At 32.3% G+C, this 24,259-nt stretch overlaps 4 protein-coding genes across 4 annotated transcripts in view; 2 read left to right on the top strand and 2 right to left on the bottom strand.

Annotated features, from left to right (window-relative positions):
- LOC104736319 (protein CHAPERONE-LIKE PROTEIN OF POR1, chloroplastic) overlaps window positions 1-1,302 on the top strand; it is a 2,062-nt gene extending 760 nt beyond the window's left edge. Inside the window, exons 2-5 of the mRNA XM_010456282.1 lie at window positions 13-113; window positions 313-695; window positions 888-964; window positions 1,053-1,302. Coding sequence (XP_010454584.1) covers window positions 13-113; window positions 313-695; window positions 888-964; window positions 1,053-1,203 — 712 coding nt within the window. The 3' untranslated portion in view covers window positions 1,204-1,302. The remainder of the gene's footprint in view (window positions 1-12; window positions 114-312; window positions 696-887; window positions 965-1,052) is intronic.
- LOC109128348 (defensin-like protein 267) lies at window positions 1,529-2,384 on the top strand. The gene is made up of 2 exons (XM_019234542.1): window positions 1,529-1,532; window positions 2,176-2,384. Exons 1-2 carry the CDS (start codon window positions 1,529-1,531, stop codon window positions 2,382-2,384), a joined length of 213 nt encoding a protein of 70 aa, XP_019090087.1.
- Window positions 2,376-3,675, bottom strand: LOC104736318 (tetraspanin-12-like). The gene is made up of 2 exons (XM_010456281.2): window positions 3,129-3,675; window positions 2,376-3,020 (listed from the first exon to the last, which is right to left on the bottom strand). Exons 1-2 carry the CDS (start codon window positions 3,618-3,620, stop codon window positions 2,718-2,720), a joined length of 795 nt encoding a protein of 264 aa, XP_010454583.1. The 5' UTR covers window positions 3,621-3,675; the 3' UTR covers window positions 2,376-2,717.
- On the bottom strand, window positions 11,925-15,518 carry LOC104736317 (methylthioalkylmalate synthase 3, chloroplastic-like). Its single transcript, XM_010456280.1, has 10 exons — window positions 14,976-15,518; window positions 14,424-14,683; window positions 13,897-14,110; window positions 13,735-13,815; window positions 13,138-13,230; window positions 12,942-13,028; window positions 12,730-12,830; window positions 12,605-12,638; window positions 12,416-12,490; window positions 11,925-12,253 (listed from the first exon to the last, which is right to left on the bottom strand). Exons 1-10 carry the CDS (start codon window positions 15,417-15,419, stop codon window positions 12,131-12,133), a joined length of 1,512 nt encoding a protein of 503 aa, XP_010454582.1. The 5' UTR covers window positions 15,420-15,518; the 3' UTR covers window positions 11,925-12,130.

Raw genomic sequence — 24,259 nt, 5'->3', positions numbered from 1 at the left:
TTTTTTTTTCAGTTCTCTCGTACGAAATTTCAATAAGTCATCGCTGTTACCATTTCGGAATGCTCCAAGAAGCTTCACAAGCGTTAAGTGCACCCTTGATTCTTCCTATGGAGGTATTGTCTTCTCTTCTCCCACAATTTAGTCACTTTCGATTAGGATTTCGTACTTTCTTATCCAAAACTCTCATCTTTTTTTTGTTGGAACAATTCGAATGATTTTGGTGTAGACTGTAGAGTTCACTTTCTCAAGCTTTGAGCTTTTTTAGTTGTTGCTCATGTCTTAGCTTACTATCTGAATGACTTTGTTATATAGGCAATGCCCCCACGTTTCCCAGGACCAGAGTTTGGGACCCGTACAAACGTCTAGGAATTAGTCCATACGCTTCAGAGGAAGAAATCTGGGCCTCTCGTAACTTTCTCTTACAGCAGTACGCTGGACATGAGAGAAGTGAAGAATCTATAGAAGGGGCCTTTGAGAAGCTTCTAATGTCTAGTTTTATTAAAAGGAAGAAGACTAAGATCAATCTTAAAACTAGGTTGAAGAAGAAAGTTGATGAATCTCCTCCTTGGCTCAAGGCTCTTCTTGATTTTGTTGAAATGCCTCCCATGGATACTATATTCAGAAGACTTTTCCTCTTTGCCTTTATGGGTGGTTGGAGTATCATGAACTCAGCAGAAGGCGGTCCTGCGTTTCAGGTTTGCTACTACTTGTACTATGGCCTTGTTAATCTTTAGTATACAATCTAGTGTAGCAGATGATCAGCTAATCTATATACTAGACACCTTAGCACAGGATAAACTATTTGACCCCTAGATAGAGTTTACGAGTTTCTCTTCTTATTCTGTTTTGCATATACTGGTTTCTGATTTCTTTGGCTGTACTTGTAGGTGGCGGTATCATTGGCTGCGTGCATATATTTCTTGAATGAGAAGACAAAGAGCTTGGGGAGAGCTTGTCTAATCGGGTAAACTCCTAGTCCTATCAAATTAGCTGAAATGAAAGCTCAAAGGGCACTCGTTGTTTCATGATCTGTTTGGCTTTTATGATTGCAGAATTGGAGCATTAGCGGCTGGGTGGTTCTGCGGTTCACTAATCATTCCCATGATTCCGACCTTACTCCTTCACCCGACTTGGACACTCGAGCTCCTAACATCACTAGTCGCTTATGGGTTTTTGTTTCTATCTTGTACTTTCCTCAAGTAAGTTGCGGTTTCATCCAGACACTTTTTGTTGTTTTGCCCACAACATCTACAGAACGTTGCTTTGGGAATATTAGTGAAGTTGTTAAGTGTTTGATTGATTTCTCACTCTCTTAAGAAAATCCATCGGGTTCCAAAGTATCTAACCCTTCAAGAAAGATTTAGGTTTCTACTGTCCTCTCAAACTTTGACGAGTAATCAAAGTTATATCATTATGACTTTGAGTGAGACAAAGAGAAACATAAAATAAGTCGATCACTGAATCCTGGGGTCTATTTCTCGATTCACATTTGTTCTGAACTTTTCGAGCAATACAGTAATACTGAGTGATGGGTATTTATTTCCAAGGCGTACCATATAGTCTCACCGGATTAATAAAACGTTTCAATAGATACTTTCTTCCTTGTTTACTGGAAACTCTCAAGTCTTTCATTGAAAGAACAATCAGAAACCTGGTTATAAATACAAGTTTATGTGTATTGATGTAAACCTGGCTAGTCAACCCAAGAATTTTCTTCCAAAACTATGTAAATTCGACGTCAAAATCGATCAGCTCAATTGTGTATACGAATCTTCCAAATCTCTTGCTTGCGGTTACAATATTTATGTACTATATACTCATGTACAGTATGGATCAAAATTACCTTTACATTATACAAGAAAAAAAATAGATATAGGAATCAAAATTATCATAACGGAGGAGACGGTGTTGAGCAAAGTAGTATTCTCCCCATTCGGTCGTCTCTTCCGTGTGAGTCCATCATATCAGTCAACTATTATAATATTAATTTTTTAAAAAATTCAATCGGTCAATATTTAAACACCATGATTCCTCGATCGTGTTGTTACTTCTCTAGTCGTTTCTAAACATTTTTTCTAGACTAGAGCCATTCATCAGTTGCTAGATATGCAAACATATTGAAGAACAATTTTGAATAATACCCATATGTAGTTATATATAAATAAATATCCTTAGGTTTTTGGGTAGCTAAAGCATCAGAAAGAAGGACGAGATTAAGTGAAGAAGTGAGAGATGCCATAAAAGAACGTGGAGGGCTTTGCACCGACTACGACAGTTGCCACAAGATTTGTTCGGATTGTATAATCCGGCAATGTATCTTCAAACAATGTTTTTGCTTTAAGTGCTTCTTTCCTCCTTCACAACCAATTTTACGTGTTAATTAATTCACATACATGTGTAACTCTTTTTTCTATTTATTTTTATCCAAACTCAAATGAGTGAGCAAACGTGAATTATTAATCAGAATACATTGGAATAGTCTGTCTATTATGCAATGCTCACATATTATGAAGGTTCCTGCCATTGACATTCACACAATAACATAGCCTTTTTTTTTTTTGTCAAACAACATAGCCAAAATCCATTTTTCTCAAACCAATATTCATAACAAAGACAATTATATTTCACTAGAAGAGAAACATCACACCAACTAACTAATATTCAAAATAAAAATAGAAGAAATAATAAAATAATTAGGAAAAAAGGTGGAAGGAGTTTTAGAGGAACCGGCGCTTCCATGGAACACGATTGTTATTTCTGACACAGCAGCCACATGAGTAAAGAAACACGACGAGAAGTATGAGAAGAAGATTAAACAAGAGAAGAATTCTCCATCTTTTTCTTATCCCTTTCAAAACTCCAATCTTACACGACTCGCACGCGTAACATAACTGGCTCTGAGTGTTACTCCATGCTTTACAATCCCCTACCATCGCTGCAGTTGATGTCTCCGGAAGTGTCCAGAACGTGGCATTTTTTGATTCGAACCCACATTCTACGGGAGGTCGACAACAACCAAACTAAACGAAAAAATAATAATAACAAAACCGCTTTTAAAACATTGTTAAATAAGAACCGCTGATAGATTGTTGTCTCGTTTGCAAACATAGATATGTATAAACACATACCTTCACGTTCGAGAGATGTTTGGAGTCGAAGTCAACGTCTTGTGGACCAAACCTCTTACAAACCCTAGAATCAGACAAACATTTGGTGATCCCTTCCCAGTTCTTCCCTCGAAGGAAATGGTTCCCGATCCAGTTCTGGAGATCTCCGGTCTTGGCATGACCTATTCCTTTGCCGGAAAACGCTTTTCCGGCGGTGGGATTCGTGACAAGGAAGATGAAGATAGAGAGGGCAAGGAGAAGAAGGATGGAGAGGAAGAGGAAAAAAAGGTAGAGAGTGATGATGATGTGGCTACCGTAGAGTGCAGCGATAAGGCCTAAGGTGGAGATGAAGAAAAGGAGAGTCGCTGTCACGATGAGAGGGTTTTGAACGAAGCGTTGACACTGTGATGGACCGTGAACGAAGACGTAGATGGAGAAAGATAGAGTTGCGAGGCCGATCAATGCGAGGATTGCATTGGTTGTTATTACAGCGGCGTTGCTTAGCCGGAGCATTGTTTATGGGCGGTTATCTTGGCCGGAGAGAAGGGAAGAGAAGTAAAACTGCGGTTGTGGAGAAAACGAAAACGTCTCAAGTGTGATTGATATTAAATACTGGTCTATACGAGGATTAAAAGGGAATGTTTAACTTGTTTTACGTAAACAATTTGTAAAATGTGTGAGTGTTTTTTTTTTAAATAGAAAATGTGTGTACATAAGTACATTAAATTGTACAATTTGTTCTTTTTCTCTTTGGTTGACGACTTATGATATTTTTTTCGGTTTTATTTGACAAATAAATTCTTAAAGAATAACTTTTTAGATTTAAATTATTATATACGCAAATTGAAATTTAATTATGTGTCTTAAAAAACATGTGGGCTTGTTTTTTTTGTTGTTGTTGGGTAATAGTAGCAACAACGGTTATTGTGAGTAAGTTTGTCTTTCTACGTACGTGGCAAATGTTCTCACCCCTGACGTTGGGCATAAATTACGTGATTACCACATCGGCTTCGGCCACTACGTTCTAACGTGGTCTCCACTAACTAGGACGGTGTTGAATTACAAGCCCTTTGACTTTGCCTCTCTATTTCTGTTCGTATATAAGAAAATTTGTAAAAATATCATATGAGAACGATTGTTTTCTATGATTTTAAATAAAAGGAGTTCGAATTTATGGTGTGGGTGAACATAGTAAAATCACTTCATCCAAGATTTCATGACTAATAACCCACATCGTTTAGTTAAAAAGAAATGTAATTTAAAACATTTAGATTAGAATAGCTAGTGAAGAAAATAATGGAAAATTCAAAAATTGTAGAGTTAATTACATTGGAAAAGAGAGTTCTATACTCATGTCAATCTGTTTTGATGATCGTAGGCATAATTATATTCATCTAGAATTGAAAATTATCATAATAAATTACAAAGTAGAACTGTAATTGTAAATTAGCAGAATATTTTGTTCACTGTGCTCTCCTTTCCTTTGGTCTTGCTTATTACTGTTTTCTAGATAATCCTTTTTAATAGACCACAAGCTTTGGAATGTAGAGAATTAAATTAGTATTACTTGTTTTCATGTTACCTATAATATCGGACTCGATTGATGACAGAAAGCGGTATAAGCCTTTTACATGATAAAATAGTGGTAAACAATAGTTAGAAGCAGTACAAAATAGTGGTAAAAAGAAGTAGTACGAACAAGCTAAGAATAACACTTATATTGGTACAATTATGCTTTGTTTGGTATTTGTTAAAACAGTACTTATGGTATGAGGTTACCAAACAAAACCATCTAAAAAATAAAGTTAAATCGTTTATTTCACAAAAGCATATAGCACTATAACATAGTTATTTGAGATAGTGTTGTCATCATTTCGCTAAGAATTTAGATCCACATAATTTACATTGTTAAATAAAACTATTTGATTTCTGAAAGCAAAATAATCATTTCCCTCAATCGTAATTACTAAGTGAGTTTGTTTAATTTTCTTGCCATAGAACTTGAAATAGTTTATGGTTTATGGTTTTATATTACTTGTTATTAATTGTTACAAATATGGGTAACATGTATATCCGAAAATAAACTGTGGGTTTATGTCACTATATATGTCAACTAGGTACTGTCCCATGCATATATGCAGGTTGTTGTATTAGTTATATTAATTCATGTAATAATCACAAAACTATTAGAATTTTATGAGAAGATTTTTTAATAAAAAATTTTAAAATGGTATTTCTGAAAAATGAGATTGAAAATGATGTATTTTTGAAATTTTCCATAAAAATACATATATAACAAACAAATTTTGTAAATGTCAATAATACACTTTATTAATTCAAATCATACAATATCAAAATATACCACTTATTTAAAAACTATTGTTAATGATAAAAATATAAATTTACTATGATATTCAAAATTTACCTAAAACATTTAATCATTAAATTCATAATTATTTTTTAAGTATCAATTAAATATATTTTCTATAAAATCATATGAAATGCAATAAAAACATCCCAAAGATTATTTTTTTTTAAATATTTTTTATATTCACCTTAGTGCTAGGTAAAATTCTAACGATTTATTCTTTATAGTAAAATTTTGGAAATAGAATATCAAATTGTGTTTTATATAGAAAATCATTAAATTACAATTTTTTGAATTAAATAAACATTATAATGATCTTTATACAATTATATTGAGAATTTGTTAAAAATACCCCTTTTGATATACGCCTTTTCAAAAATACCCTTTTTTTGCCATTTTTATTTTTGCCCTCCTTTAATTTTTATTGACCATTTTACCATTAGATGAAAAATATTTTATTCAATAAAAAGAAAAACAATTTTTTCCCGCCAAAAGAATTTCCGACATATTTTTCCGCCAAAAAATTTTCGAAAAAATTTCCCTCCAAAAAAATTTTGATAAATATTTTCGACAAAAAAAAAATTTCCCGCCAAAAAATTTCCCGCCAAAAAAAATTTACAAGGTGTTTAAAAGGTTTTATAAGATAGAAACCTTATAAACACCTTGTAAACGCTTTTACAAGATTTTTAAAAGATTTTTAATAGGTTTTAAAATGTTTTTTAAAAGTTTTTTAAACATATTTTAAACGCTTTCACAAGGTTTTTATAAGGTTTTTCAAAATGTTTTTAAAAATGTTTTTAAAAGGTTTTTAAACACCTTGTAAACGCTTTTACAAAGTTTTTAAAAGCGTTTACAAGGTGTTTAAAAACTTTATAAAAACCTTGTAAACGAATTTATAAGGTTTTTAAAAGCGTTTACAAGATTTTTAAAAGGTATAAATTCCAAAAATTTGGCGGGAAAATAAAATTTTTGGCGGGATTTTTTTTTAATTTTTGGCGTGAAAAATTTCATTTTTTGGCGGGAAAAATTTTCATTTTTGGCGGGAAATTTTTTGATTTTGGTGAGTGTACATTCTTGTTGTCATTCAAAGAAAAGGTAATTTGGTCATTTTGTACATAAAGATGGATAATTTTAAAAATAGTCAACATGAAGGGGTATTTTTAAAAAGGGATATGGAAAATGGGGTATTTTTGAAAATGCTCCATAGTTTTGGATCACAAGAACTAAATATAATGATTACAAAGTTTTTGGAGGTAAGAGAGAGTTAAAATTTTTATTTAATAATTCGATTATAATAGTTTATTTTGTTAAAACATTGCATACTTTCAAAAAACAATATATATACATGAATGAAGATGATTTTTAGCTTCATTGCCTCATTAGGCTTTGATCGAAATTTAGTATTGTTGAATCTGCATCTATAATTGTTTTTTACAGCCACCAAAATTTTATTATACATATGTAATTAAAAATTAAAAAATAATCAGAAGACAAAGAAGGAAGGAAGAAATACATAAAAAAAACATTTGAACAAAATAAGATAAATCTAACAAAATATATAATCACACTCTTATCATGAGTTATGAACTCATGCAAGAACATAAACAAAACAAAACAAAAATTAGAATTTGAGATATGGTGGATGATGATGTGAGAATGATTATTAATAGGATTTCAAGGGATAGAAGTTACATTTCTAAAATAATTTATTATATATATGTAATTGAAAATTAAAAATAATAAGAAGACAAAGAAGGAAGAAAGAAATACATAAAAACAAAAAAATAAATTTTGAACAAAATAAGATAAATCTAATAAAATATATAATCACACTCTTACCATGAGTTTTGAACCCAAGCAAGAACATTAACAAAACAAAAAAAAATATTTAGAATTTGAGATATAGTTGATGATGATGTGAGAATGATTATTTATAGGATTTCAAAGGATGGAAGTTACATTTCTAAAATAATTTATTACATATATGTAATTGAAAATTAAATAATAAAAAGACAAAGAAGGAAGGAAGAAATAAATAAAAAATGAACAAAATATAAGATAAATCTAACAAAATATATAATCACATTCTTACCAGTAGTTTTGAACCCATGCAAGAACATAAACAAAACAAAGAAAATATTTAGAAATTATTTTTTAGAAATTAAATGCTAAATGAACCAAGGAGAGAGTGAATAAGTGTTTTTTACAGCCACCAAAAATTTATAATACATATGTAATTGAAAATTAAAAATAGAAGAAGACAAATAAAGATGGAAAAATACCTAAAAACAAATAAATAAATTTGAACAAAATATAAGAGAAATCTAAAAAAGTATATAATCACACTCTTACCATGAGTTTTGAATCCATGCAAGAACATAAACAAAACAAATAATATTTAGAATATGAGATGTGGTGGTTGATGATGTGAGAATGATTATTTATAAGATTTCAAGGGATGTAAGTTACATTTCAAAAATAATTTATTATACATATGTAATTAAAAATTAAAAATAATAAGAATACAAAGAAGGAAGGAAGAAATACATAAAAACAAAGAAATAAAATTGACAAATTATATAATCACATTCTTACTATGAGTTTTGAACCCATGCAAGAACATAAACAAAACAAAGAAAATATTTAGAATTTGAGATATGGTGGATGATGATGTGAGAATGGTTATATATAAGATTTCAATGGATGAAAGTTACATTTCTAAAATAATTTAATTAGAGGAGTTACAGTTATAATTTATAGTGTGTTTGAATGAAAATGAATGGAAGAATAGTCAATTCATATTTATGTAATTTCAGTTACAATTTAGTAGTAAAGTGTGGAGTTAAAGTATAGATTAATGTACATTATTATATTTTTACTTAATTGTTTTTAGAAATTAAATGCTAAATGGACCAAGAAGAGAGTGAATAATTGTTTTTTACACCCACCAAAATTTTATAATACATATGTAACTGAAAATTAAAAATATAAGAAGACAATTAAAGAAGGAAGAAATACCTAAAAACAAAGAAATAAATTTGAACAAAATATAAGAGAGATCTAAAAAAGTATATAATCACACTCTTACCATGAGTTTTGAACCCATGCAAGAAAATAAACAAAACAAATAATATTTAGAATATGAGATATGGTGGATGATGATGTGAGAATGGTTATTTATAAGATTTCAAGGGATGAAAGTTACTTTTCTAAAATAATTTATTATACATATGTAATTGAAAATTAAAAATAAGAAGAATACAAAGAAGTAAGGAAGAAATACATAAAAACAAAGAAATAAAATTGTACAAATTATATAATCACATTCTTACTATGAGTTTTGAATCCATGCAAGAACATAAACAAAACAAAGAAAATATTTAGGATTCTAGATATGGTGGATGATGATGTGAGAATGATTATTTATGCCCCTGGGCGTTCGGCGGGTTCGGGTTATTCGGGTCGGTTTGTTCGGTTATGAGAAAATTCGGTTTTTAAATAATCCTGCCGCATTGAACCAAAATTAAATTCGGTTTGGGTCATTCGGTACTCGGTTTGTTCGGGTCGGTTATTAAGTTTTAAATCAGTTCCGGATTTAAACCGATTTTTTTCTAATTCGGTTAATTTGAACCGAATAAACCAAAAAAATTAAGAATTTAAGATAATGGCCTAAATTAATAAAAAAAAGTTTACAACCCACCAAAATAACAATGGACCTTATATACTCGGCCCAAAACAAACTAAAACAAACTGAAAACAAGTCCAATAGTCAAATGGACAGATCCATTAGGGTTTTCCAAAAATGATGATGTGCAGCGGTGACGGCGAGCTGAGCATGCATTTTTTCCCCTACCATCATGAAAATCAATTACATCAACCAGTAGAACTAAAATTATCAAACAGCAAAGAACAACAATTTAGATCTTATAACAACGAAAATTGAAAAGTTTAATAAAGGATGGATATATCTATTTAGGACTTACAACGACAAGAACACATACACGACAAAGTAAAAAAAATCCAGAAGATTACTGGGTAGGATTCCAAGGGTTGAAAGTTACATTTCTAATATAAATTAATTAGAGGAGTTACAATTACAATTTATAGTGTGTTGGAATGAAATGAATAGTCAAATAAAATAATCAATTCATAACTTATGTAATTTCAGTTACAATTTAGTAGTTAAATGTGAATTTAAAATATAGATTAATGTACATTATTATATTTTTATTTAATTTAAAATAATTATTAATATTAAAAAACTTAAATGCTAAATGGACCAATAAATAGAGAGTGAAACCTTACTTTTATATATAATAGATAAGGGCCCGCACGATGTGTGGGTTTTAAAATTGTTGAATAAAATAAATCTTAAACCCTGAAATAAATATATAAATAATTTTAGTTAGAGGAAAAAATCATATTTATATTTACCTTTATACACTTATTTATATTTTTATATTTAAAATATATTATAATAATCATTACAATAATGTAAAGCTAAATTATATCCCACCAAAACTTTTGTCAAATACTCATCATTACAAATATTATTAATGTCAAATTTCAAGAACATTTCACAACTTATTACAAAATATTTTACATGCAAAGAATTCATCAAAACAACATATAATTAATAACCACGTTCAATTTTACTGTATATTTTACCGTTAAAAATATGCTCTTACACCCAAAATTATTTTATTGTTAAAGTATTCTTTATCACCACCTATAAAATGTCTTTTAAACAATTTAAACAAATTTTATGTTGCTTTACTTTCATTTTGGCATAATTATTGTTCTTATAATTACTAAAATTTTTCTGTGACATAATTTTTTTAACCATGAATTTTTTTACTCCAAAGATATTTTGAATTAACAACTGGTGAAAATTATCTACTCGAGTACAATGATTTTATTACCAACCCAATAAAATTTTTGTATTGAGAAATTGAAAGAAAGTTCATATAACATAATAAAAAAATTGAAAATTATAATCTTGATGGTATATATAAGTCTTAGATAATCGAGATATACAAAATAAAAAATTTATAAACAATTCAAAACATGACATATATCATAATCACGTTAAAGGATGGATGACCTGTTTACTCCGCATAAGTATCGCATTGTACCAAAACTACTTAGAACTATGACCTCGTCTTAAATATTCTCGAATCGTAAGTTCTCAACTTATTTCTTCCCAAATCAAAAGTTCTCATATATTTCTCTATATATTTGGGTTTAAACGGTTTATGAATCAACTCCGATAAAAAAACACATAAATCCGGTTTGAAACTAATTTTAAAACGGTTTACCGTTCTAACTTCCCAAATTTCAAAATCGCTTCTCAATTACTCGATCAAGTAGCTTTTGTTTCATTACCGGAATCATTGATATTATCCAGAAGAGAATACTCTAGATTTTGACCAGAAACATCAATCATCGACTAATCTTCGAAACTTATAACGCTACTAACTGTAGAATCACATTTGGAACCTCCATTAGTGTCTCCATTCTCGATTAATTTAGCGACCGGTTTTATATACTTTGATTCAATTTCATTGAATATGATAGCTTCCATTGAAGAACCTGCACGAATCAAAGACCCACAATAGATCGACAAAATTATATCAGCAAAAATCAAAGATCTAGGCTTTCGATATAAATATTTAAATTTATGTAGATATAATAATGTTATTTTCTTAATTAGTTGTCCTATTACGTTTCAAAAATAATAATTCTTTTGACATAACTTATGTTATATCTTTTAGATTTGTTATTCCCTATTTATTGATTAATAATAATATTCATGTTTAATGAATTATTTTTTTGTTTATACATGTCAAAATCTAATTAAGAAAACACGTATAATATAATTAGTGTATAATGGAAAACAGATTAGTTTTGTTAATTTTCCTTTTTGATTTAGATTTTTTTTTAAGATATAAACATGTAAATTTTATGTAGATTTAATGTTATTTTCTTAATTAGCTGTTTTGAAAAATAAGAATTTTTTGACATGTGTCAACATCTCATCAGTATACTTGACACATGTTATAATCTTGTTAATGACTAACTTTGAAAACCCAACATTATTATATAATAAGATATATGATTGTCAAAAATCGGGTTCAGGTCAACAAACTGGGTCAAGGATTGCAGTTGAACTGGGTTAAGAGGGAATTGGGCTGTAGTACACAAAACCAACTTTGTTTTCGGATTGAGGTGCATGAAAGAAGAAAGATAATTCTATGCGAGAAAAGGAGGTTAATATCCAATTTGAACTAGGTTTATGGTCTTTCAATATTTATAAATTATAAATAATGGCCAAGGGATCATCAAGATCATCACAGCATAGTACAACAAAGAAAGTCAAAATTACCAAAAAAACAATAAATGTTGCTAGATAGATTGAGGGTATAATATACACATGTCTCAAGTAGCGCTAGGGGAAACGTATTCCTTGGATAGGTCAGTGGAATCAAAAGTTTTTCCCAACACGGAGATAGGAAGAAGCCAAAACCTTGAAATATTTTTCGTCAAATGGTTTGAAAGAGAGCACACATAATTCATTACAACAACAAGACATATGCATATCAATTAAAACTAGATTGTAGTACGTACGAAAATACACGACGTTCTCTTCAAAAACTTATACCAACATGGGAATCTGAGGGCTTGACATGAGTTTGTTAATTCCATTACTGTTTAATTTCTTTATTGAGACTTCATCACCGTTCACCACTAATGCCTTCAGATCAGCGTCCGTGATTCTCTGAAAACATTGACGAATTGAAACCAAGTGAGTGTGAGGGCCCTTTCTATAATATATATATATATATATTATATAATAAATCCATTCGTAGTTTATGTTAATATATTATTTAATATAAAATATTTCGAAATTTTTAACGTATATATGTTTAAAATCAAAAACCTTTTTCTGCTTGGTTAAATCTCTGAATCGTGAGAAGATGTCTTTCAATTGCTCATCATTGATTTCGTATCCCAACTGAGAAAACAAATTATGAAATACATTTTATCTCCAAAAGGTGTCATATCGTGCAATGGTCATCATATATGATTAAAGATTAAACTATTATTAATTACGAAATCACAATGGTACCTCTTTCAACCGGTCTTTTACAGCATGACGTCCACTGCGTATATTTATTCATTGATGTTTGGTTAAACTAATTAAACAATGGTACGTAGCTTTAGTAAAATATAAAACTAAGAAACATCACTTACCTAAGCTTTCCAAGAACAAGTCCAGACTTAAGAGATTTTACGATCCCAATATCTTCTGGTGATAAGATCTCATATGTACTTCGATTTTTCAACATTCCATCCTGCAAAATGTTTGAACAATCACCATACATACACATGCATACATCAGACCATTTCCCATATTTTATTTTTCTTGTCATACATATATAATAATTAATTATAAATTACCGAACCTGGTGAATGCCACTCTCATGAACAAAACAGTTGTCTCCAACTATGGGTTTATGTGGTTGAGCATACAAGCCAGTATACTCTTGAACCTGCTCAAGAATTTACATATGTTTTTGTTAATGCTTATGAAGGCCATAGGAAATTAAATCATTATTTATCTATAGACATAAAAAATTCAATTTGTATATATGAAGTTACCATCTTGCTAGTAGCCATAATTTGGCGTGTGTTTATATTTGTGTAAACACCATCCATCAGATATTCTCCTCGACACTTCAAAGCCATCACGACCTACATACAGTCACAGAGAATTGGTTTTTCCATAAAACACATGAATCATGCATGCACGCATGACTCCACAATTTAAATACTTTTTTAGAATTCTTTTGGTTGGTGCAATGGCTATCATTTTAAATACTTAATTTAAGGGTTACATTATTCATGTGATTCCATTTCCTCTTTTTCCTAGTGTCAATTCCATTATATCCTACTTTTCAGCTTGTAGGTTTAATTTGCCTTATTAATTCTTTATTTTTTCCACTGCGCTTATCATATTTTCATATGATTTTGTGAACTTCAATTTACCATATTTTTATTACAAGTACAACTCCAGCATATTTTAAATTTATTTGTAAATGATGTGTTTACTATTATTTTTGCAGTGCTTTCATTTTTTGTAGTTTTATTAGTCTTATAAAATTAATAAATAATAATAGTAGTAAGGTTAAAGCCACATTTTGAAAATTTTACTTTGCTATACCAAAGAAAGATACTCATGATTCAACAATATCTTACCTCTTCAAGCGACGCATTCCCACTTCTTTCACCTATTCCATTGATCGTTACTTCGAATTGTCTGACTCCGGCACATACAGCCTATATATAATGTAAATTTGTTGTTCCATATTTTTGTAATCATCTTGATAATCTATTTTGTGAGGCAATTTAGTTAAGTACCGCGATTGTGTTGGCCGTTGCAAGACCAAGGTCATTGTGGCAGTGAACGCTTAAGATAACATCATCAATTCCAGGAGTGTTTGCTTTCACATAGGTCACGAGTTCTCCGAATTCGTGCGGAATTGTGATCCCTACAGTGTCCGCGATGCACACCGAGGTAGCACCCGCTTTGATCGCTTCTCCTAGAATCTTACATATAAAGTTCTTCTCCGACCTGAATCATAATCACACTAATATTTTAAAAATGCCAAATATGACACGATCATATTTGAATGTCATAACTTAACGGCTAATCATTTTTATACTATGATCTGGAATGTTTCAGACGTTCATTTACGTGTTGTTGCACTTAACCACTGGCATGTAAAAAGTACTTTTTCTTGGCAAACGTAAAATGTTACTTTAAATATTTCGTTGTATTTTATATATTATTCTTTCAAAATAGAAATGCACATTCAAACGTAAGATTACTAACAAAAAAATTGTAACGTGAAACCAAATTGATACAAACGACAATAGATATTTACCTGCAACCGTCTTCACAACCAAATTGGATGTCATGGAAGCCTAAGCTTTTTGCGAACCTAATACTACTTAAGGACATATTGATCACTTCTTCTTGAGTCTTTTTCAACTTATATTTCATGTGAATGTCACTCGTAGATGTGAATATGCATATCCTCGGCCTCTTTGCGTACTTCACCGCATTCCAAGCGACCTCGATGTCTCTATGTTTGCTTCGTGCAAGGGTGGATATCACCGGGACATAACCTGTTTCCACATCCACCTAATGATACCACCAACATAATTATTCAATAAGTTTTTTTTTTTAAATAGCAAAATCTGATAATTACTCCATTTATGTTAGTAATTAATATTTGTGTAAGCAGTCATGAGTTGAATTGATCAATATCTCTTATACACTGGTGTTTGTTATTTCTCACTTCCGATGGAGGATCCCTAACACTTTAAATGCATATATAACCAATTTTATTAGATTTCACTTTGCATGCAAGGTTAACTAGTTTGAAATAAAATCTGTATATTATCATTTTAACTGAAGGAAATAAAGAAACAACCTCATTCCCCACGGTCTTGGCGATGGCTTTAACGGTTTCAAACTCTTCTTCTGATGACCCGGGAAAACCGACTTCCATGATGTCTACTCGGAGTTTGGCGAGTTGGCGGGCAATCTTTAGCTTCTGTTGTGGAGTAAGAGATCCACCTGGAGCTTGTTCGCCCTCACGAAGTGTCGTGTCGAGTACACGTACATACTTCTTGTTTGGGAGCTTGTTCGGTATGTACTCCGGCCACTGTTCCACGATGGGTTTGAGGTCAGTAGCACTAGTTGCCACCTTTTTGGACCCAGAGGAGCAACATGAGATGAGCAAAGTCGGTTTGTTGCACGGACGGGTCAGGCGGATAGAGGGAAGAGAAGATTTAATTGGTAACACTGACGGGACAACGACGGGGTGACCAGTGGGCGTGATCATACTGGAAGATGTGCGAAGTACCGAAGCCATAACTGTAGAGTACGTAGGACAGAAAGCTAGACAGAGATTTTCTTATTTAAGTTGAAAGGTATATAATGAGAAAACTGAATTGCAATGAGATAGACATATTATGATATATATAACTGAATTGCAATGAGATAGACATATTATGATATATATATATATTTAAGGTAGACATATTTGACTCGAAACATTTTTTTTTTTTTTTTGTGATAATAAACGATAAAGTGTTGGTGACTTGGTTTATTATGTGTTTTTTTATATATCTTATTAACATGTTTTCTTATTGTTTGCAGAACATCCCTGCCCACTCCCACGCCCAAGTAAACTAATCCATTGCAACTCTGTCAAACATATGGTTCTGATACAAAGTAGGTGTGTTAAAATTTTACGCAACATTTTCAATTACTTCACATATCTACTACACTTTTTGGGTTTCAGACGTGTAATTCTGTTTCTAAGACTTCACTACTCTTAACCAAAAATTACTAATGCTTCAACTCCAAAATCATCCCCATCTTAAGCGTCTTTTATTTTTCTAATAAATTTGTAACACATTGATGAAAACAAAATAGAGAAAAACGAGTATTACAAATGTTTTAATGTTATTGAGGATTAGTGAGATATATAAGATCATTAATATTTGCAAAAAAATATCAGAAAACAAACTTAGTTTAAATTACTTTAGAATTGTTATTACAGTTACAGTTGCATTTACATTAATACGTTTCTGGTATTATTTTGTTTCTCAGCATAATTAGTTAAAGGGAGAGTAATTAAAATAAAACCATGTATAAAAATAAACGAATCCTACACAATAACAGATCTTGTGGTAACTACCAGATACATTTTGATAGCTACTATTTATACCTTTATTTGCTTTGTTAGTAAAAAGACTATTACGAAAATGTCATTAAAGAGAAAATGCCATTATTGTTTTTAATCCATGTATGGAAATTTTCGAGTTATTAACTGGAGACTGCTACTCTTTTTTTTTTCGTTTGGATACAATGGAAAAAGACTGCGGGGATGTGTAGTATAAACTTATGTTAACTTGTTACTTAAACCAACTCTAGTTGTTGTTTTTTTTTTTTGGGGTTGATTAAGTATAATAGAGTTTACCACATCATCTAAATATAATTTATGCTCTCGTCTACTTGTGCAAGGTTTTCTTCGTTGATACTATTTTTTTTGGAATTACTAAGATCTGATTAAACGTGTTATGCACAAAAAAAATGAAGTTTGATCAATTGTTTCATAAGTTGATCCACATAATGGACCTTATATTTGTCTATTGCCAAATTATATGAGATGATTTGACCCACTTTTCTGACAATTTTTTTTTCTTTTTAATGATTCAGAAACTATCAACCAAAATGTAGCAATACAAATTATTTGGAATAGTCGATAGTTTAGACGAATTGATACAAAGAACAGCACAAAGCAAGTCTTCTACATTATTAAGTAAGTATGCTACATTGTCAGAATGTTTTTGCTATAATGATATCGATAAAGTATGCTACACGGTTGAATTTTTACAAATATAACTAAGGCCTTTTGAACTTTTCGATTATTTTGTCAAAACTTAAATTATATATTCATAGTTTTTATTGAAACTTTGGGTAGTTAATAATTGACTAGTGTTTTTCTTTTTGTTCGAAACAATTGACTAGTTTTTAAAAACAACTAAAGTGAAAAGATACGATGTGGTAATACGTATTGAATACTAATGAGTGGAGGCATATATTTTGTAGACTCCATACCTTCGCTGTTTATTTTCGGAACTGGTTGTACTAATTATATTTTACTGAATTTTCTATAGTTATGAAGCAAGAATTATATATATATATATATATATATATATATATATCACTTTATTATGATTTGTTCCACCTTTTAATGACAAGTTGATAAAAATGTGATACATTTCTTTAAAACATTAACTGATTGTGTAGTTTTGTATTCTTAATTCATTATGTTCAAATAAATCGTAGGAAATTAAAGAAAAAAATTCGTGAACATTTATCTTTAATTTATATTTTTAGTTTTCTAAATTGGCAAGTGAGTAGTCTAATTACTTTTTGGAAACAACCAAGTGTAAAGTAAGGATGTGGTAGTATATTATTTTCTTTTGGATAATTTTTTTGGTGAATGACTAGGGGGTACAAAACTTTATGAAAACAATTACACTCGAATACGTCTACGGCACCTAATGGCGTAGTCCCGCAACAAATGCTCAACTATAGTAGGAACCACAATAAAAGCAAGAAAACCAAAGGATAATTTATTATTGTTATTTTTTCTTTCATACACTCCCTTTTAACTAATAGTTAATATTATATTAGTCACTAATTAAATGCAAATACAATATTAGGACATATAAATCACATGTTATGCACCTCCAGGTAGGTGTCACTGACTAATCTCTGTAAAGAAATAGCAAGTCTGTTGTAGAAAATTGACCAAACCTTATTCGATATTATTTGACTAATATGTTCATTTGCCTGTGGGTACAAAAAAATTATTAAGGTATTTTACTGGAAAATATTTTTTACAGATCTTAATTGCTTTTTAAAAAAAAATCCAGTATTATTGGTTTATGGATTTCAAATTAAAATTATGAGCAAAAAAAAAACAACAACTGAACATATGGATTGTTTGAAGATAAAAAATAGAAAAGAAACATATGGAATTAAATACAAAAACATTTATAATTCTAAAAAATTGAAAGCAATAATTACAAAAACGAAAGAGCAAGATAACATAGAATATTGTCCTATACATTTTTTTTTTAATATGTATTTTTATTTACGAATTTTTTTTGTTAAACTCTTAGTAGAGATTACGAGTTTGACACCAACAAAAAAAATTGAGATTACGAGTATATATTTTTTCTCAATATTTTACACTTGACGTCAAATTTAAAAGGGGTAGAACAAGAATTAGCTATTAAAGCAAGTTAGCCTATTTCTCAAAATATTCTTGTGTGTGTTTCCTCATCTCTACCAGAATTTTTTTACCTGATTATGCTGGAGATACCTAAACCACACCATCAATACACTCTCGAGTGGAGTTATGGGAATAATATTATTTGGCTTGGTAGTGGAACCAACATTTCTTTCCATGCAAGGAAATACAGAGATCATTTGAGAGAGAACACAAATAATTTCCGTTAAGAGTAACGTGTCCCACATGCATATAGAAAGACAAAAAAAAATGAGAAAAAATCTCAATGATAATATTACAAAGAGAAAAACAAGAGATTTCTAGATAGCATAAACGACAATTACTTCTTATGCTGGGAATCTCTCAATTACAAACGTCAACTCAATCTCAAGCAGAACGTCTAGGGAAGGATTTTGGTTCTGTAGAGGACTCAAAAGTTTGACCCGACATGGAAATAGAAAGCCAATAGGGTTTGCTAAAAGCTTGAAATCTTATTCCCCGAATAGTTTGAAAGAGAGCACAAATATTTTTCCATTTAAGGTAACATGTCCCAAATATAGAAAGACAATATAGCTATCAACGACCATAGGATAGAAAACGACTCTAATACATATGATGAGACAATTCATGTTTTATACGTATATGATAAATATTATAGAAATAGAATAGTTTATTGTGTTGTGTTTCATAAGATTAAGGCATACATATATATAATGATTAGTTTTGACATATTGCTAATACAACATAATGTAAACTTTCCTAAACACATAAGGAAATAGTTTGTACAATAAATAATATCAAGATCTAGAATATATTTTTCGGATTGGGCTTCACTTCATTAACGGACTTTACGGTCCATATTATTTGGTCCGCAAGATACACATCTTGCTTTCCTAATACTCCCCCAAACGACAAAGGTGGGACGCAAAACGCAAACTATGCAACCACAAAGCGGAACACCTATGTCGTGGACATTATGTCGAGGACGGACAAATCATGTCAACAAAATCTTCAGGGTATAAACTTCAATCTTCAGAAGAGGGATGAAACTTCAGCTCGTCTTCGGTTTTGGTAAAAGGGAATAATAATATCCTGTGGGCGCAAATCCTGCATCTCCACAAACAATTGTCCTTATCTTGGACAGTCCACAAATCGGACTAATAATAACCTAAACATGAGCGTTCTAATAAACTCCCAACTCCCCTAATGGTTAAACCATAACCAAACTCCCCCTTAATCAAGAATAATCTAAAAAAAAAAACAAATATTTGTGAAAAACCCAAATCTTTAAAACATAATAATTTCTCAAAGATCTTCCGATTCTTCCACTAAATCCATAAAATAAAATAAATAAATAAAAAAACTTATTTTAAAACAAACCGTTGACTTTAACTAAAGAGACACATACCCCAAAATCAAATTAAACAACCTATTGAAATTTTAAAACTAAACACAAAATCACGTGAAGAACGTGAAGAAAAGAGTTTCACGTCTTCAGCTGGTTCTTCATCGTCTCCATCACCTTCGTCTTCATCGGCGTTACCTTTCATGATCATTAAGATCACAAAGTTATCACAGCGGAATTTAGAAAACGTCTAGATCGACAGGATCACCTGATCTGATATCATGATAAATATTATAGAAATAAAATAGTTTATTGTGTTGTGTTTCATAAGATTAAGGCATACATATATATAGTGATTAGCTTTGACATATTGCTAATACAACATAATGTAAACTTTCCTAAACACATAAGGAAATAGCTTGTACAATAAGTAATATCAAGATCTAGAATATATTTTTTGGATTGGACTTCACTTCATTAACGGACTTTACGGTCCATATTACTTGGTCTGCAAGATACACATCTTGATTTCCTAATACGAGATGAGTGAGGGGATACTTTGTGTTACCACATCATAATGACTGAATAATGAGTGAATAAATTGTCATAGAAGCGGAAGCAAACAAAACCATAACCCATAAGAATAGAGATCCACAGGATTGACCGCTCTGATACCATGAAAAAACTAGAGAAGGATTTGAGAAGAAGTCTTTATTATTGGGCCGTGTATGGGCTTTGTTTAATGTCTTCTGTTATTAGCTTGGCCGACAAGTCTTGTATAGGGTTTGCCAAGATATTGTGTCGTGTATATATACGAATGTAATGCCGTCAAAATAAGACACACAAAATATTCATTTTATTCTCTTTGTTCTACATGGTATCAGAGCACAAAATCCTGAAACCTATTCTTTAGATCAGTTGATCTTAGCTTCTTATTTTGAATCTCTTTTCGAGAATTCTTTTTTCCTTGTTTCTTGTTTTCAAATCTCTTACGAGATCTCTTTGATTCGGTTGGATCGTTTGTTTTTCGATTACTCTGTTTCTGGTTATTGTGCGTCATGGCTACAACCGCCTCACAATCATCTACCTCATTCGGTGTTCTCTCCGTCACCTCCGCTGGAGGAGATAACATGGTGATGACGGCATATACCACTTCGTCTAATGACAATCCAGGCGCGATGATCACTGTAGTTACCTTGACTGGAGACAATTATAATGAGTGGGCTGCTGAGATGATCAACGCACTTCGGGCTAAGAAGAAGATGGGTTTTATCGATGGTACGTTAAAGAGAACAGGGGCAGGTAGCTCCGACTTGGAGTCATGGACTTCGGTGAACTCCATGGTCATTGGGTGGTTGCGGAAATCGATTGCGCCGCGAGTACGCTCAACTATTTCTTTTCTCACTAATGCACATGAGCTTTGGGAAAATATGAGAAAGAGGTTTTCCATCGGAAAGAAGGTTCGTGTTAACCACCTCCGTTCTCAAATTGCTTTGTGTCGCCAAGATGGTCAGCCTGTGATTGATTATTACGGGAAAATTGCTGGTTTATGGGATGAGTTGTACACATACAAAACACTTCCTGTTTGTTCTTGCGGTGGTTGTACTTGTGGAGTTTATGAAACGGTGGCCAAAGAGCGCGAAGAAGAAAAGGTGAACCAGTTTGTTATGGGACTTGATGAATCCAGATTTGCAAACGTGATCACCTCTATTGTTGATGCCGACCCTTCTCCAGATTTGGAGCAGGCTTACTCACGTGTGATTCGTGAGGAATAAAGGCTCTCCTCTGTTAAGACGAGGGAGCACTCGCATGATGCTGTTGGTTTTGTTGCTCGAAGAGACTCCATTGCTGCTGCTCCGTCGTCTGCTGATTCACGTGGGTAGCACTCTGTCTCGTTCGGCGGTGATAGAAGCAGAGACCGTAGTTTGCTTTGCTCCAATTGTGGCCGGTCTGGGCATGAAAAGGCGTTTTGTTGGCAGCTGATCGGCTATCCCGAGTGGTTTACGGAACGAAATACTCGCCAGAATGGGCGAGGAGTTTTTGTTAGTCGGGGTCGTGGTTCGAATGGAGGAAGAGGTGCTGGAAGAGGATGCAGACATGTCACTACTGCTCACACTACAGTACTGAATGTCACAGCTTTCTCCGATTTTTCTCCCGAGCAGTGGAAGGCTATATCCTTGTTGGTTACTGAAAAGATGAATACCAATCCTGACAAACTATCCGGTAAGATTCCTGGAGATGTGATAATCGATACCGGAGCTTCCCATCACATGACTGGGAATATATCTCTCCTTTCCAATTTGGTTGATATGCCTCCGTGTTCGGTTGGGTTTGCGGATGGTGTTACGTTTTCTACACGTAAAGGCGTTTTGCACCTCACGGATCGTGTATCCTTGTTGGATGTTCTTTATGTGCCCAATTTAAATTGTTCTTTAATCTCGGTTTCTCAGATACTCAAGCAGATGAAAAACTGTTTTGCGTTATTTACCGATACTCTTTGTGTTTTACAGGACCGTTTCACGAGGACTCTGATTGGAGCCGGTAAAGAGCGTGATGGGGTTTACTATTTAACGGATGTGGAAACAGCTAATGTGACTAGAGTGGTGGCTTCTGATGATCAAACCTTGTGGCATCAGTGGTTGGGACATCCCGCGTTTTCTGTGCTGTCTTTGTTGCCTGTTTTTTCTGGTGTTTCAGTTCCTTCTATTTCTCATACTTGTGATGTTTGTTACCGAGCTAAGCAAACTCGTGATGTTTTTTATGAGAGTAATAATAAAAAAACGGAATGTTTTGAATTAATTCATATGGATGTCTCGGGACCATATCGTGTTGCATCTTCGTGTGGAGCAGTTTATTTTCTAACAATTGTTGATGATTTTTCACGTTCTGTTTGGACACATTTACTCCTTGAGAAGTCTGAGGTTCGACGAGTGGTTGAAAATTTCTGTGCCTATTTGGAACGTCAATACGATAAGAAAGTCAAGACGGTGCGTAGTGATAACGGTACAGAGTTTACTTGTTTGTCAACGTTTTTTGCGAGTAAAGGGATTATTCATCAAACCTCTTGTGTTGGCACACCTCAACAGAATGGTTGGGTGGAACGTAAACACCGACACATTCTCAATGTAGCTCGTTCTTTGTTGTTTCAAGCGGGTATGCTAGTTTCATTTTGGGGAGAAGCAGTTCTGGCCGCTGCCTATGTGATTAATCGCACTCCTTCGAAGATTCATAAGGGTCGGTCACCTTATGAAGTCTTGACCGGTGTTCAACCAGATTATCAACAAATGCGGGTATTTGGTTCTTCCTGCTATACGCATTTGCGAGCTCGTGATAAGGATAAGTTTGGTCCTTGCAGTCGTCATTGTATATTTGTTGGTTACCCCTTTGGCAAGAAAGGCTGGCGGGTCTATGATTTGGAGACCAATGAGTTTTCTGTTTCTCGTGATGTGTTGTTTCACGAAAATGACTTTCCTTTTCATGGCAAGTCATCGTCCTTACTGAAAATCTGTCTCTTGTTGACCATGATTGGGTCCTACACCCTGATTCTGTTGAAAGGGGGAGTGGTGCGATGTGTTTCGACCTCTCCAATCCGGTGACCCGAGATCCACTTGTGGTTGCTTCTGCTGATACAAGTCCTGATTTGTCTCCTACTGATACGAGTTTGTCAAGTGCTGACTCTACCGTCATCAGTTCACTGTCCGACGCCATCATCGTTCCGGTCCCCACCGATGAACTAGTTGCTAGTTCTGATGATGATGATGTCGCCAATGTTGTCAATGTTGATTCTTCTCTTGATGAGGATGCAAATTTAGGACAGGGCAAACGAGAGAAGTTTCCCTCCACGCGGCTCACTGGTTATGTCACATACGCTGCTTGTATTGCAGAAAATACTCATCACGCTCACCCCACTCCGATCGTCTTCGAATCCTCGTCTACGGGTCCAGGTAACACACATCTTGCTTTCCTAAATACTCATCATGTTTCGTGTCTTTTAAAAAATTTTGCACACATTAAAAAATAATTAAATTTTTTGTTTTATCCTAAACTAATACAGTATATAATATAATTTTTTCATTGGGCAATACGTTAAATTAGTAAAGATAAAATTAAAATATTTATCAAATATTTACATTGAAAAATACAAAACAACACGTATTTTAAAATACTACTGTGTAAAACTACACTTGAAAGAGAGGGAGAATGATTGAAATCTCAAATTCTTAGTTAACCATAAGGGGAGATATATATAATCACGTAATCTTTAATGATTAATGAACCGCAGGAAGTCACAGCCGTTTAATATTGTTTTCTTTCGTACTTGAAATCACAAGTTGTGATTATTCAGAACGTAAAATATAGTGCTTTTTACCACCCGTGCAGTGGGCTAGTGGTTTAAGTGCAGGAGTTGGATCCTTGTGCTCTCTAGTTCGATTCCTGGTAGAAGGGATACTTTACGCCATGTCATATGATATTAGTAAAGGCTGGTCCCGGGCTATGGGGGAGATTAAGGTCCAGGTCCGAACTCCTTCTAGTTAACAAAAAAAAAAAAAAAAAAAAA

The sequence above is a fragment of the Camelina sativa genome, chromosome 13, assembly GCF_000633955.1.
Source record: "Camelina sativa cultivar DH55 chromosome 13, Cs, whole genome shotgun sequence".
In the NCBI taxonomy this organism is placed as follows: Eukaryota; Viridiplantae; Streptophyta; class Magnoliopsida; order Brassicales; family Brassicaceae; genus Camelina; species Camelina sativa.
This window is presented reverse-complemented; position numbering and strand designations above follow the sequence as displayed.